The sequence below is a fragment of the Jaculus jaculus genome, chromosome 7 (assembly GCF_020740685.1).
Source record: "Jaculus jaculus isolate mJacJac1 chromosome 7, mJacJac1.mat.Y.cur, whole genome shotgun sequence".
Taxonomy (NCBI): Eukaryota; Metazoa; Chordata; class Mammalia; order Rodentia; family Dipodidae; genus Jaculus; species Jaculus jaculus.
This window is the reverse complement of record NC_059108.1, coordinates 40,767,152-40,782,475: the sequence shown is the minus strand read 5'-3', so window position 1 is coordinate 40,782,475 and position 15,324 is coordinate 40,767,152. Positions and strand designations below refer to the sequence as shown.

At 44.4% G+C, this 15,324-nt stretch overlaps 1 protein-coding gene and 1 non-coding gene across 2 annotated transcripts in view; one reads left to right on the top strand and one right to left on the bottom strand.

The window, feature by feature from the left end:
* Crybg1 (crystallin beta-gamma domain containing 1) overlaps positions 1-15,324 on the top strand; it is a 260,270-nt gene that overhangs the window by 216,164 nt on the left and 28,782 nt on the right. The window contains exons 9-11 of the mRNA XM_045154300.1: positions 10,044-10,170; positions 14,747-14,782; positions 15,120-15,277. Of these exons, the coding sequence (XP_045010235.1) occupies positions 10,044-10,170; positions 14,747-14,782; positions 15,120-15,277 (321 nt within the window). The remainder of the gene's footprint in view (positions 1-10,043; positions 10,171-14,746; positions 14,783-15,119; positions 15,278-15,324) is intronic.
* LOC123462639 lies at positions 769-899 on the bottom strand. The gene has a single exon (XR_006638425.1). It is a non-coding gene; the product is annotated as a small nucleolar RNA SNORA33 (small nucleolar RNA).

Sequence of the window (15,324 nt, the reverse complement as noted above, 5' to 3'; positions counted from 1 at the left end):
GCCTTGAACCGGGGTCCTTAGGCTTCACAGGCAAGCGCTTAACCGCTAAGCCATCTCTCCAGCCCAACTCTTATTTTTTTAAATATATTTTATTTATTTATCTATTATTTGAGAGAGAGAGAAAGAGAAAAAAAGGGGGGGGGCATGCCAGGGCCTCCAGCCACTGCAAATGAACTCCAGACGCATGCATCCCCTTGTGCATCTGGCTAATGTGGGTTCTGGGGAATTGAGCCTTGAACTGGGGTCCTTAGGCTTCACAGGCAAACACTTAACTGCTAAGCCATCTCTCCAGCCCGCACTCTTTTTTAAAAAACAATATTTTTATTTATTTATTTTTGAGCAGAGAGACAGCAGACATACACACACGCACACACACACACACACACACACACACATACACACACACACACACACACACACACACACACACACAAAGAGAGAGACTGGGTATGCTGGGGCCTCTAGCCACTGCATACAAACTCCAGATGTATGTGCCACTTTGTACATCTGGCTTTATGTGGGTACTGGGGACTTGAACCCAGGTTGTGAGGCTTTACAGGTTAAGGCAAGCACCTTAACTGCTGAGCCATCTCTCCAGTCCCAGACCCTCTCTTGACTAACCCATTGGCCCATGGATGAGTAACTCCATTTGTGGGGGCAAACACCTTAGGACTAAGTCATCCCTTGAAGGTCCCATCTGGTCCCCCTCAAGTATAGTACCTTGAAACGTGTGTTAAATTTTAGCTTCTTCTTCTTTTTTTTTTTTAATATTGTAACCATTTTCAAGGACCTTAATGAACTAAGTTGTCCTTATTGCTGGTAACATGGTCTCACTCTTGCCAGCTTTTTGTAAATTTCTGCAGAAACGCATTCAGATTAGCAGATTAATTGGTTGGCTTCTACATGTGTTTTGGGGGGAACATCTAAGCATACTGCCCCTCCCCATAAGATAAGTGAGATTATAACAAGGAAAGATTATAGTGATATTTGTACATTCATTAGGACAGAATTTAGGGTATGAGATATGCTCATTTAAATATCTCCTTTTGAAAACTGGGAGTGGTGGTGTAATCCCAACACTTGGGAAGTGAAGGCAGGTGGATCAGAAGTTCAAGATCATTCTCAGTTATGTATCAAGGCCTTGGATACTTTAGACTATATCTTAAAAACAAAAGGCAACAAGTATCTTCTTTTGATGTATAAAGTTATTTTCCAATGACAACATGTGATTTGTTGTTTTTAATTTAGAAGGAGCAAGTAGGAAAGGATTTTTCTCTACATACCCTCTTTTTTATGAGGAGAGGATTTTATATTCATTCATTTGTTTTAAATATTTTTTTTAATTTTATTTTAGAGAGAGAGAGACAGAGAGAGAGAGAGAGAGAGGAGAATCGGCATGCCAGGGCCAAAGCCATTGAAATTGAACTCCAGGCACTTGGGCCACCTAGTGGGCATGTGTGACCTTGCACTTGCCTCACCTTTGTGCATCTGGCTAACAGGAGATCTGGAGAGTCAAACATGGGTCCTTAGGCTTCACAAGGAAGCACCTTAACTGCTAATCCATCTCTCCAGCCTTCATTCATTTACATGTGTGTATTTACACATGTGAGTGTAGGCATGTATGCCATGGTGTGTCTATGGAGTTCAGAGAACAGGTTTTGGATCCACCCTCACCTGTCCACCTCATTGGAGACAACAAGGTTTTTCACTCTGGATTCTTGTTCTGCTGTTGTTTGCTATATTTCCCAAGAGCTACCAGGAGATTCTTCTGTTTTTGCCTTTCCGTCTCTCTTGCTTGAATTATAGCAGCCACACAGCTTCTGGCTTTTTATGTACAGTCTGAGGATTGAACTTGGATTGAATTCAGGTAACTCTGGCTTGAGCAGCAAGTACTTTCTTCACCCCAACCCTGTGCATTCCTTCTTTAAACACAGCAAGAAAGTGGATCCTTAGCAAACATATCAGCTCAATAAGTATCTGAGATATGTAGATTTCAGTAACTGTTAGGTAATTATTTCTTAATTTGCTATCTGGGCACTGGAAATTAGCAGGGAGCACATAGCATGATATTCCTGCTTTGGGGAGCTGTCCATATTATAGAAAAGACATTTGTAAACTATATATACACACATATATATTTATTTATTGTATCATATACATTTATATAGGTAACAGCTACAAGAAGCAAATTACAGGGAGGGATAAGGATAATACTGTTAAAAGATTTGTTTAGCCAGGTATGGTGCCACACACCTTTAATCCCAGCACTTGGGAGGTGATCACCCTGAGTTCGAGGTAAGCCTGAAACTACACAGTGAATTTCAGGTCAGCCTGGGCTACAATGAGACCCTACCTCAAAGAAAAAAAAAAGAGTTGTTTAAATTTGTGTGTTTGTATATATGCATACATGTATGTATGTATGTATGTATGTATGTATATACACAATTGTGCATGTTCATTTGTGTATGGGTTCATGTATATGTGGGTGCCCATGTGTATGTGTGGATTCCAGAAGACAACCTCAGGTGTCATTCTCAGGAACACTCCCCTTTTTTTCTTTTCTTTACTTTTTTTGTTGTTGTTGTTGTTGTTTTCTTGAGTTTGGGTCTTGATCTAGCTCAGACTGACCTGGAATTCACTACGTAGTCTCAAGGTGGCCTCGAACTCAAGGTGATCCTCCTACCTCTGCCTCCCGAGTGCTGGGATTAAAGGCGTGTGCCACCATCCCTGGCCTTTTCTCATTTTTTGAGACAGGGTCTCTCATTGGCCTAGAGTATACCAACTAGGCTTAACTTGACCAGCCAGGGAGCCCCAGGGATCCTTCTAGCTTTCCAAGTACTGGGATTACAGGTGTGTATCATGGTACTCGGCAATTTTTTTTTTTTTTTTTCGAGGTAGGGTCTCACTCTAGCTCAGGCTGACCTGGAATTCACTATGTAATTTCAGGGTGGCTTCAAACTTATAATGATCCTCCAACCTCTGCCTCCCGAGTGCTGGGATTAAAGGTGTGCACCACCATGCCCGGCCATACTTGGCATTTTTATGTGGGTTCTGGATCTTAAACTCAGGTCCTCCTTCTTGCAAGGCATGCATTTATCCACCAATTTCTTTCCAGCTCAGAGCAATGTTATTTTGGAAAGATGAGGAGGAACATTCTCTGGTGACATTCAAACAGGGACCTAAAGGAAGGAAGGGAGTCTGTGGTGGCGTTAGCCGAGGGACAGTGGAGCATCCAGGCAGAAAGCCCTGCACTTGTGAAAGTTCCAGGTAGACATGCACCAGCAGCAGCCTAGAGGCTGAGAGAAGTCAAGGGAGCCCGGACAACGCTGATGGGAGAGAGGCCTTATGCCGTGACCGACCCTGGAAAGTGGTTCAGATTTAAGTGGCATGGAAAACCATTGAGAAGTGAATTGTGATCTGTGTTCCAGAAGGATTGCTGGCTGCTGTATAGAACTAGATTGACAAGAGGAAAGGGTGGAAGGAAAGGCACAAGTTAGCAGGCAATTCTCGTCACACAGGCAAGGAGGGGGGCAGGAAGTAGTCAGGTATGAGCTGCATTTGAAAGTCAGAACTGGCAGCATTTGCTGACAGGTTGTACATAGATGTAGAAGGCTGAGAAGCGTCCAGACTTTAGAACCAGTCTGTTCTGATATGAGACCCAGAGAAACTGTTTGGGGAGAAGAGAGACATTCAGGAGTTGGTTTTGGACAGGTTAAATCTGAGATGCTAACCACAAGTTCCCCTAGCGGTGGGAGGGTAAGTCGGGCCGTGTGGCTGGAGTGCAGGGGAGAGGCTGTCGGCAGAACTTGGAGTCTTCAGCTCAGAGGGCCAAGGGTGTTGCTCAGTGGTGAGCGCCTGCCTGCTGCCCAGAGGCCTTGGGTGGGGAGGAAGAGTTATCACTGCGAAGGTGTTAAATCAGATGTAGCATAAGATCCCCAAACCAGTGAATGCAATGGAGAGAAGAGGCTCTTCCTTCTGTAAGCCTTAGACACTTCTATGTTGAGAGGTTGGGAGGAAATGGTACAATCTATGCCAAAGAAAATGCCTTTATATCTTAGCAGCTGCTTTTAGTTTTTCATATCAAAGAAATCTGTAGATTTTCTTGTTGTTTTCAAAACACTGATTGAGAAATATCACTTTCCCTAAAGAATGAAAAGGGTGTCTGCCGTTAAGATTTTAATCTGTCTGGATGGCTGCATGACTCAGGCTTGGGCCATGCCTGGGCATTTGTGGCTGTTTAGTGTCTTACTTTAGCAGTCAGTATATGATGCGCTCCCTCACATAACCTGCCCGCTGACAGTTTACCATGGCGTGCGTGGCTACATGGGGATGATGCTTTGTGTCCTCTCCTCTCCTCTCCTCTCCTCTCCTCTCCTCTCCTCTCCTCTCCTCTCCTCTCCTCTCCTCTCCTCTCCTCTCCTCTCCTCTCCTCCCCTCCCCTCCCCTCCCCTCCCCTCCCCTCCCCTCCCCTCCCCTCCCCTCCCCTCCCCTCCCCTCCCCTCCCCTCCCCTCCCCTCCCCTCCCCTCCCCTCCCCTCCCCTCCCCTCCCCTCCCCTCCCCTCTTCATTCACCATCCCCCTGAGAGTGGGGATCTGGGTGTGAGCCACCACACCCAGCTAGTTTGAGAAGGTCCCACTGATATTAAGTACTCAGCTCATTTTCCTTCTGTTGATGCACCAGTATTCTGAGCTTGAATAGATAATTCCTTGCCGTGGGGGAATTTTGTAGATTCAGTTAGGAAACATTATTCTAGGGCTCACTCACTCTAGATTAGACTCTTCTGTCATTTACAAAGCAAGGGTGTTACTTGCCTTGTCACATTCTTTCTTGCGGAAATGAACAACTTGTTATTAAATTTACCTTTCAAATTACGTTGAGCGTAAATAGTTTCTCAGCCTTTGCTTGAAGCAGCTGGCTAATTTCAGCCCCTATCCTCCCTGAGGTAAAGGCAAGCATATATCTTGAGTATATAATTTTTAAAACATTTTTTATTTGTTTATTTGAGAGAGAGAGAGAGAGAGGCAGCTAGAAAGAGAATAAACGCACCAGGCCCTTCAGCCTCTGCAAACAAATTCCAGATGCCTGCGCAATCAAGTGCATCTGGCTTTATGCGGGTCCTGGGGGATCAAACCTGGGTCCTTTGGCTTTGCAGGCAAGCACCTTAACTGCTAAGCCATTTCCCCAGCCCAAGTATATTTTTAATAAAAACAAAGAGTTTAGAACTTCATAGCAATTGTGTGATTCACCCAATGGCATCATTTAAGCAAGGAAGATGGGCTGTGGGCACTTCGTCCAGACTATGAAATTGTTTTGTTTCGTGTTTTTCTATAGACTTCTTTGTTAGTAGGATAGCTCACATGTTCTGAAGTGAAAGTATTTTTTATCAGCCAAACATACATTTATCATTTATTTTATTATTTATTTGCAAGCAGAGTTAAGGAATGAGAGAGTGTGAGCATGGGCATGCCAGTGCCCCCACCACTGCAAACAAACGCCGGACATATGTATCACCCTGTGCATCAGGCTGTATGTGGGCACTGGGGATTTGAACTTGGGCCATCAGGCTTTTCAAGCAAGTACCCCTAATCACTGAGCCATCTCTCCAGCCCTTTATCATTTTTACTATGAAATAGTTTATGTATGCAGAAGAATATATGTATATATATGAGGGATGACACCTAATAATGACAGACCCTTATGACGCCACCACCCAGCTCATGATCTAGGCCACTTTCCTGTGTCCTACAGAACCCTGTGTCACCTGCTCTGGTCCCCTCCCTCCCTCTACACACACATGCCTTCTCCTAAGATTACATACATTAATCAGTTTATTTTAGTTTGGTCTTTTGTCCTTGCTATATAGTTGTGTGTATTGCACTGTTAGACATACTATATTAGAACTCAATATTTATTACAAAGGCAAATAAAAATAGCAAGAATAGTACAGAAAATGTGTATGTAAACATCCATTGATTCAATGATTGTTGACATTTTGTTATATTTTTGTTATATTTGTGTCATTTTTTACTGTCACTTAACACAGTTGCAGGTATTGTGCCCCTTTGCTCCTAATTACTCTTTATAATAGCATAACCACTCGCATGATTATGCCTAAGGAAATTAGCCAGGTGTCTATGATAATAGGTAATGATGGCCCATAACATTTTCCAACCAGTTGCCTCAGGAATATCTTATATAGTTTTTATTATTTATTTATTTGAGAGAGAGAAGGAAGGAAGGAGGAGCGTGCCAGGGCCTCTAGCCACTGCAAATGAACTCCAGACCCATGTGCCACCTTGTGCATCTGGCTTTATGTGGGCACTGGGTAGTTGAACCTGGGTCGTTAGGTTTTGCAGGCAAGCGCCTTAACCACTGGGCCATATCTCCAGCCTAGTTTCTTAATCAGAATCCATAGCCAGGCATAGGTAGTGCATGCCTGTAATCCCACATGGTAAACTGAGGCAGATTGAGTTCTAAACTAGTCTGGGTTAAGTTCCAGGTCAATCTGAGCAGTTTAGTGAAACTGTCTCAAAAGCCAAAAAAAACAACAAAAATTAAGATCTAGTACAGGTCTGCTAAGTGCATTTGATTGTACTGTGTCTGTAAATCCTCTTTAATCTCTGGGCAGTCCCATATGCTTCCCATTTCAAAGTCATTACAATCCTAAACTGTCCTAAAGAATGTGCCACATTCTAGAATTTTCCAAGTGTATATTTCTTCATGATCCTCTATTGCTTGAGTTTTCTGTATACTAAGGGTTAGACCTCAGGGTGTGATTAGATTCTGGTTGAACAGTTTGGGCAAGGGTACTTCATGTAGTGTGGTGTCGGAGAGGCAGGCTGCATTCCACCGCATGGCTTGTGCTACCTACCTATCCACTAATGCTATCATTTGTTTGCTTGGTTAAAGTGGTGCCTCCCACATCTCTCCATTGCTTTCTTCTTTGAGATTCACAGCCCACCATCTTTTGAACAACCTCAAAAGCTGGCACATTCATATTCAATCTTCCAGTTAATTTCTGTAAATGGCCCACATTTATGCTCAACCCTGTCTTAGGATCCAGCTGGAAATACTATGTTTAGCTTTGCTTCCGAGGTGTTAGTTACAAGTCACTTGTTTAAGAACAACTGGACAAGATAAGACCTATTTTTTATGACTCAGAGTATTTCTAATAGAATAATTATGTACATATATTTTAATATACATATGGAAGGCCATTATTATTAAGCAATCTTCTTATACATTTCTTATGAATACATTTATGTCCACTAGCATTTGTTTAAAAAAGGCTCATGCTTTGTCATTGCACAGTTTAATATGACCATAAAGTCATAATTCTTAATGAGCTCATTACCTAAGTGCAAAGGAAAAGAAAAAAATCTTTAGAAAGGGAAATAACATTGCCTGAGGCTTTTTTCCCCCGCTCCTGATAGCTTCATGAATACTGTATCTTGTTGGGACGGAATTTAGGAAGAATCGAACAGGAAATACCGAGTGGCCTGTACATGAGCTTGCAGGTGCTGGCGTGTGCCCAGCATTCGTGAATGCTGTCCAGGTTGCCCAGAGAGCCCCTAACATTCCCAAGGGAGGACTCCCAAATACAAATGTGTCAGCTTCCTGGAAAATTCCCCTCTATACCAAATAGCCTGCCTTTTGTAAGTGGTGTGTGACTAACCCACATGCTTTAAGGGAAGTGAAATTGTATTACCAAGTGAAAAGAAATCCATTCCACAGCCCAAACTGTAGAAGGAAGACCTAATGAGAAGGACGCTTGGATAAGCATCATTTCAAACTCTCTGAATCAGTTGTTCACGAGCAGCACATTGTGTTTATAGAAACCTAAGCACGTTCATTTGTGAAGGAGTCAGACTCAGTCCTTTGGTTTGTTAGCCTGAAACAGAATTCATGACAGAACTGCTATTGCTTAGCTAGGCAGGGAGCCACGTGCAGCATGCCCACGCGAGCTTTGAGCTCCCAGAGCGTGGACTGCATCCGAAAGTGTCATGGCTTAGACATTGGGAGTTTAAAGTGAACTCTGTGTGGTAGTCGTTTCTCTCTTGAGGGGTAGGGGCATTGTGGGGGTATTATTCCCCTCAGTTAATGGGGCTTGGAATGTTTGTACAAAAAGTTACCCAGCAAATCTAAAGTACATAAGCTGAGTGAATTTTTCTTTGTTCTTTTTTTTTCTTTTCTTGGTTTTTTAAGGTAGAGCCTTGCTCTAGCTCAAGCTGACCTTGAATTCACTTTGTAGTTTCAGGGTAGCCTTGAACTCATAGTGATCTTCCTATCTCTGCATTCTGAATGCTGGGATTAAAGGCGGGTGCTACCATGCCTGACCTGAGTGAATTTCTGTAAGCAAGAATTAAGACATCGTAGTGCCTCAGAAGCCCCTCACCCAGCCCTCCTCCCATGATTGTGGTCCTGGTTTAGAACACCATAGATTAGCCTTGATTTCCCAGCTGTGCACCCACACATGTCCTCCTGACGTCGTTTTGTCTCTGTGAAGACAGATCTTCAGTAGGATTTCTGGTGCAAATTTCTGGGCGATTAAAGAAATAACTCATTCCCAAGGAGTCTTTAGTACAAGTTATCACTGAAAGTATGTGTTGGGCCAAAAGTGGAAATAAGAAAAGCAAAGGGGGGCTTATCACACCCCATTTTGCTGGAGAGGATTTCAGTTCGAGCCCCCCTGTTTTGGTGGCTACTCTACAGAGTAGATAGAGCGCCACACTCAGCATTTTAGCCAAACTAGCAAACAACTGGAGAGGATGAGTGATCACCACAAAGTCCGTGTGTGGGCCTGGGGATCTAGCTCAGGGGTAGAGTTCTCACCTAGCAAAATGGGGTCCCGGGTCCGATCCCCAATACCACACACATCTACACATACACACACACAGAAGCCTGTGTGCCTCTGAAAGGGGACGTCACTGTCTGTGCTACGTCAAGTCACTTCTCTAGCAGCCTGGTCTTCCCAGAGCCCTCCCAGAAAGGGAGACATTTACCAGACCTTGTGGTCTGTAGAGTTTCAGTGTGACTTTATGGTTCTCTGGCTGTAGCCCAGTGGGAGAGGGTGGGGCTGCCATTTCCTGACTCAGCCGCACCCTAGGCCCCAGGACAGCACCCTGCACCAAGCAGTGCTCACGCGTGATCCCGAGTGATTGTAGAAGAGCGCTCCCAGCAATGAGAAGACGCATGAAAAGATGACCTGAGCCTGGTTCTGGGGTCAACTAGCCCAGTACTGCTTTGCGCTCCTGACTTTACCTCGTTTGTTAAATGGGAACAGCAGTGTTCCCTTCTAGGAGTATTGTTGTGAGGACTAGCTGAAATTCTGGAGGGCATTCCTTGTAAGGTTGGGTTTTTTTTGTTTTGTTTTGTTTTTGGTTTTTTTTTTTTTTTGGTTTTTCAAGGTAGGGTCTCACTCTGGCCCAGGCTGACCTGGAATTCACTATGGAGTCTCAGGGTGGTCTCAAACTCACAGCGATCCTCCTACCTCTGCCTCCCAAGTGCTGGGATTAAAGGCGTGTGCCACCACGCCTGGCCTTCCTTGTAAGTTTTAGGGAGGTGTTAGCTGTTATTATCAGTTTGGTTTTTTTGAGGTAGGTTATTACTCTAGCCTAGGCTGATCTGGAACTCATTTTGTAGTCCCAGGCTGGCCTTGAACTCAATACAATCCTCCTACCTCTGCCTCCTCAGTGCTGGGATTACAAGCATATGCCACTGTACCTGGCTCGTGTTTATTTATTTTGTTTTTTCGAGGTAGGGTCTCACTGTAGCTCGGGCTGACCTGGAATTCACTCTGTAGTCTCAGGGTGGCCTCCAATTCATGGCAGTCCTCCTACCCCTGCCTCCCAAGTGCTGGGATTAAAGGTGTGTGCCACCACACCCGGCTTCCTATTTATTTTTGACACTGAAACATGATTAGTTGGAACATGAGTCTTTGTTTAAAAATGAAACATTCAAACAAGATTGAGGTTTCCTGTGTACCTGAGAGGAGGGAAAATTGAGAATGATGGCTGTTTCTTTCCTTCTTGATGGTTATATAGATGGCTGATTTATGAAGAACCTGCATTTCAAGGCATTCCTTTCATCCTGGAACCCGGCGAGTACCCCGACTTGTCCTTCTGGGACACTGAAGAGGCATACATCGGATCCATGCGGCCTCTGAAAATGGTAACAGAGAAACCCAGCTCAGTGTTCTTTATTCTCTCTGGTAAAACACACACACAATTTATTTATTTGAGAGAGAGAGAAAGGAGTGGCCGGTAGAAAGAATGGGTGCTCCAGGCCTTCAAGCCACTGCTTACAAATTCTAGATACATGTGCCACTTTGTACATCTGACTTGTGTGGATACTGGGGAGTCGAGCCTGGGTCCTTAGGCTGCACAGGAAAGCGCCTTAACAACGAAGCCATCTTTCCAGTCCCCCCATTTTTAAAATATATTTTATTTATTTATTAGAGAAAGAGAGAGAGAGAGAATAGGTGCGTCAGGGCCTCCAGCCATTGCAAACGAACTCCAGATGCATGCGCCCCCTTGTGCATCTGGCTTATGTGGGTCCTGGAGCATTGGCCTGGTATCCTTTGGCTTTGCAGGCAAAGGCCTTAACTGCTAAGCCATCTCTCCAGCCCCCTCTCCAGCCCTTTTTATTCTCTTGAAGTGGCAGAAGCACTAAGCTGACTTCTGTCACTTGTTACATACATGGGTGATGCACATTGCATGTACATGTACTACTAGACGTTAGACTATGCACTGGATGGTCCTACTGCTGGATAAAAATAACTGAAGCAACAATTTACTAAATGCTAATGAAAGTGGGCAAGTGAGCCCTTTGCCTCGAAGGCATTGTCTGCCTGGCATAGCCACAGAGGTGGGCACAAAGCTTGAGCCCAGTCGAGGGCTACAGTGAAGAACGATAAAGAATTAAGTATTTACGGGAAAGCCACAACAAAGATAAATGCAGTTCTTACTGCCAGGTAATGTGGCCAGGGAGAGCAGGAATAAAGCTTCAAGATGAATGAAGTTGAGGTTTTTTTTTTGTTTTTTTTTTTTTTGAGGTAGGGTCTCACTTTAGCCCAGGCTGACCTGGAAGTCACTTTGTAGTCCAGGCTGGCTTCAAAATCATGGCTTTCATGCCCCCTCAGCATTCTGAGTGCTGGGATTATAGGCATGAACCACCACACCCAGCTGAAATAGAGTCTTTAAAATGACCAGGATAATTGGTAGCACACGTTGTCTGAGCATGTATTGGGAGCCTGAGTGCTTGGCTGGAAATGGCGGCAGGGCATGTTGAGGCCATGACAGGAGGCTGGGCAGGGTGGTGGTTAGAGGAGAGACGGGCCGAAACTCCGCGTGCTGCCCTCCCAAGTACCAGCCGGAGAAAGTGCTCGTGCTTTCTCTCGCCGACCCTGCCTGTGTCTGCCTTGTGCTCTGGTTAAGCCCTTACCTATGAAGCCTAAGGACCCCGGTTTGAGGCTCGATTCCCCAGGACCCACCTTAGCCAGATGCACAAGGGGGCACACGCGTCTGGAGTTCGTTTGCAGTGGCTGGAGGCCCTGGCGTGCCCATTCTCTCTCTCTCCCTCCCTCTCTCTCTCTGCCTCTTTCTCTCGCTGTCTGTTGCTCTCAAATAAGTAAATAAAAATAAATAGCCAGGCGTGGTGGCGCATGCCTTTATTCCCAGCACTTGGGAGGCAGAGGTGGGAGGATTGTGAGTTCGAGGCCACCCTGAGACTCCATAGTGAATTCCAGGTCAGCCTGGGCTACAGTGAAACCCTACCTCGAAAAACCAAAAAATAAATAAATAAAATTAAAAAAAAAAAAAAAAAGCTCTAAAGCTTATGGTCCAAAAGGAGTGCTTTTGGAAAAGGCATTTGATTGCCTATGCAATCAAATAATTTGCTGCTAAAACCAGCCTTAATCATTCATTATTTTTTTGCTTGTTTTTATTTTTTGAAATATGGTCTCACTTTAGTCCAGGCTGACCTGGAATTCACTGTGTAGTCTCAGGCTGGCCTCGAACTCATGAGATCCTCCTACGTTTGTTTCCCATGTGCTGTGATTAAAGGTGTCTGCCACCACGCCCAGCTCCCTTCATGAATTTTTTAAATTTATTTGCAAGGAGAATGGGTACACTAGGGTCTCTTGCAACTGCAAGCAAAGTCTGGATGTATGCACTACTTTGTGCATCTGGCTTTATGTGGGTGCTGGGGAATTGAACCCAGGTCAGCAGGCTTTGCAAGAAGCACCTGTAACCCCTGAACTGTCTCCCCAGCACCTTTTCATGATTTTTGTTGACAGCTGCAGGTTTGGTGTTTTTTGAGACAGGGTTTCATATAGCCCAGACTGGCCTCCAATCCTGACCTTCCTGCCTCCACGTCCAGAGTGCCCATTACAGTGATTATAGGCATGTCACCATGCCTGTTTTCTGGCTGAGATCTTTCTTATCTTTTTTTCTTTTAAATATTTTTATTGATTTATTTGACAGAGAAAGGGAGAGAGAGAGAGAATGGGCACACCAGGGCCTCCAGCCACTGCCATTAAACTTCAGATATGTGTGCCCCCTGTGCATCTGGCTAATGTGGGTCCTGAGGAATCAAACTTGGGTCCTTTTGTTTTGCAGGCAAATACCTTAACCTTTAAGCCATCCCTCCAGCCCCTTCTTATCTTTTTAAAAAAATTATTTATTTATTTATTTGAAAGAGAAAGGGGGGCCAGAGAGAAAGAGAGAGAGAATAGGCATGCAAGGGCCTCCATCCAGTGCAGATGAACTCCAGACACATGTGCTGCCTCATGCATCTAGCTTACATGGGTGCTCTGGAATTGAATCTGGGGTTTTTTGTTTTTTTTTTTTTTGGCTATGGTTGCAACCTCCTTAACCACTAAGCCAATTCACTAGCCCTGTTTTTTGTTTTTCGAGGTAGGGTCTTGCTCTAGTTCAGACTGTCCCAGAATTCACTATGTAGTCTCAGGGTAGCCTTGAACTCATGGTGATCCTCCTACCTCTGCCTCCCAAGTGCTGGGATTAAAAGTGTGCACCACCATGTCTATCCAGTCCCCCCTGCCCTTTTTTTCTGGTGAAAAGCTCCTTCTGCTTTTCCCACTGCTGACTTTTAACTTTTGAGCTATTAATATATAATATTTCTACAAAATACCTTTTCCTCTGGTTTGGTGTTTTCTTTGTAATTTTTGAAAAGCTTTGAATTACGAAAGCACAACACCCTCTCTGCACTGCACATCCCATCCTTCGGCGTCTTTAGTGTTATCTAATAGTTTGTCTTATTTCATGCATCCTCAAGATCACATTGTGTGAGCTTCAAGAGTTTTATAGGCCATGGGTTGCAAAACCAAATGCCTCCAGGAGCTGGCAGGAAGGGAGAGGCCGCTGGGAGTGGGACCAAAGGGAGGGGCGGAGATGCCAACCCAGCCTGTGCTCTGCTGAGAACCAGCCTGTGCAGGAGTGGGTGCAGAAGGTGAAGGGCACTGCCAGTGTGAAGTCCAGGCCTCAGGGGTCTGCTCTTCAGGCCATGTTGCAAGACATGTGAGAAATACAAACTTTAAGAGGCTGAGTGGGAGAACCCCAAGTTTGAGGCCAGCCTGGGGTACACAGTGAGACCATCTCAACCAAGAAAAAAAATAGTACTAACTTAAAATTTAACAGTTAGTACTGTTTTTTTTTTTTTTTCCCTTGGTTAAAAAAATAAAAATTTCAGACTGGAGATATGGTTTAGTGATTAAGGCTTTTGCCTGCAAAGCCAAAGAACCCAGGTTTGATTTTCCCTAGGACCCACATAAGCCCAGATGCACAAGGTGGTGCATGTGTCTGGAGTTTGTTTGCAGTAGCTGGAAGCCCTGGCATGCCTATTATCTCCCCCAACCCTGCCTCTTTCCCCGTCTCTCAAATAAATAAATAAAAATAAAATATTTTAAAATAAATAAAAATAAAACTCTCTCTGTGGGGGTGGGGTGGGGGCGTGTTTTCAGGGGCAGGGTATACTGGTTCTGGCTAGCTTTTAACTCATAGCAATCCTCCTGTCTCAACCTTCCAAGTCCTGGGGTATAGGTATGAGCCACCATGCCCTCTTCAAATTAAAGTTTTTGTGTTTTGTTTTGTTTTTGAGGTAGGGTCTCACTCTTGCCCAGGCTGACCTGGAATTCACTCTTAGTCTCAGGGTGGCCTCAAACTCACAACGATGCTCCTACCTCTGCCTCCTGAGTGCTGGGATTAAAGGCGAGCACCACCACGCCTGGCCAAATTAAAGTTTTATGAGAAATTTTCTGAGATACAAAAGGCAAGGAGCTAGGGCTGCAGTTCAGTGGTAGAGTGTTTGCCTAGAATGTATGAGTGTGGACTTGATTCTCCAATACTCCAAAACTCAAATCCACAAGCTCACCCTCTGTGTGCACGTTCAGCATAGGACCCTGAGCGGGCCTCTGCTCAAGACCATTTCCCTCATGTGTACATTTCCACTGTTGGCAGTTTCAGCTCTGTAACGTGTGGATTACGACAAACTAGAGTGTAGTTCACACTGTGAAGTCCCACTGCTAGAGGTAATATACAATGGCAAGGTCTAGCAATAAAAAAGAGATGTGTATTTTTAAGTTTTTATTTATTTATTTAGGTTTTCAGGGTAGGATCTCTAGCCCAGGCTGACCTGCAATTCACTATGTAGTCTCAGAGTGGCCTTCAACTCAAGGTGATCTTCCTACCTCTAAAAATGTGGCTTATAACTATGTTTTTTTTTTTTTCAGGGTGGTCGTAAAGTTGAATTTCCTACAGATCCAAAGGTAAAAGTGTGTGTGTGTGTGTGTGTGTGTGTGTGTGTGTGTATGTGTATAAAACTTTATTCCCACTCCACCACCCTGATGAAAAGGCTTGTGAGACTTCATATCTAAACCTCACTTACACTTTACATCTTCCTGTTATATCTCCCTCGTGCCATGTTTCTAGCAGGAAGATGCCAGCGGCACAAATTATCATAGCCGTGGTCACAAAATTCATTATTGTACTACTGGGTTTATCATTTATTTGCAGCTGTGTTTTCTAATTGTGAGCCCGATGCTGCTTGTCTGATTTACTGTTTAGCTTCTTGGAAGTCATTGGTGTGTCTTGTTCCTGTTACAGGTCGTTATTTATGAAAAGCCTTCCTTTGAAGGAAAATGTATGGAACTGGAGTCAGAAATGTGTGGTTTTGCCAAGGAGGGAGGTGAGGAGGAAGAAAGCTCTGGATACAGCGGTTTGCCCTTCACATCAGTGGGGTCTGTGAAAGTTCTGAGAGGCATGTAAGTAGAAGTTGGTAACTGGTAAGGCTGGGTCTTTTCTCTTCAAT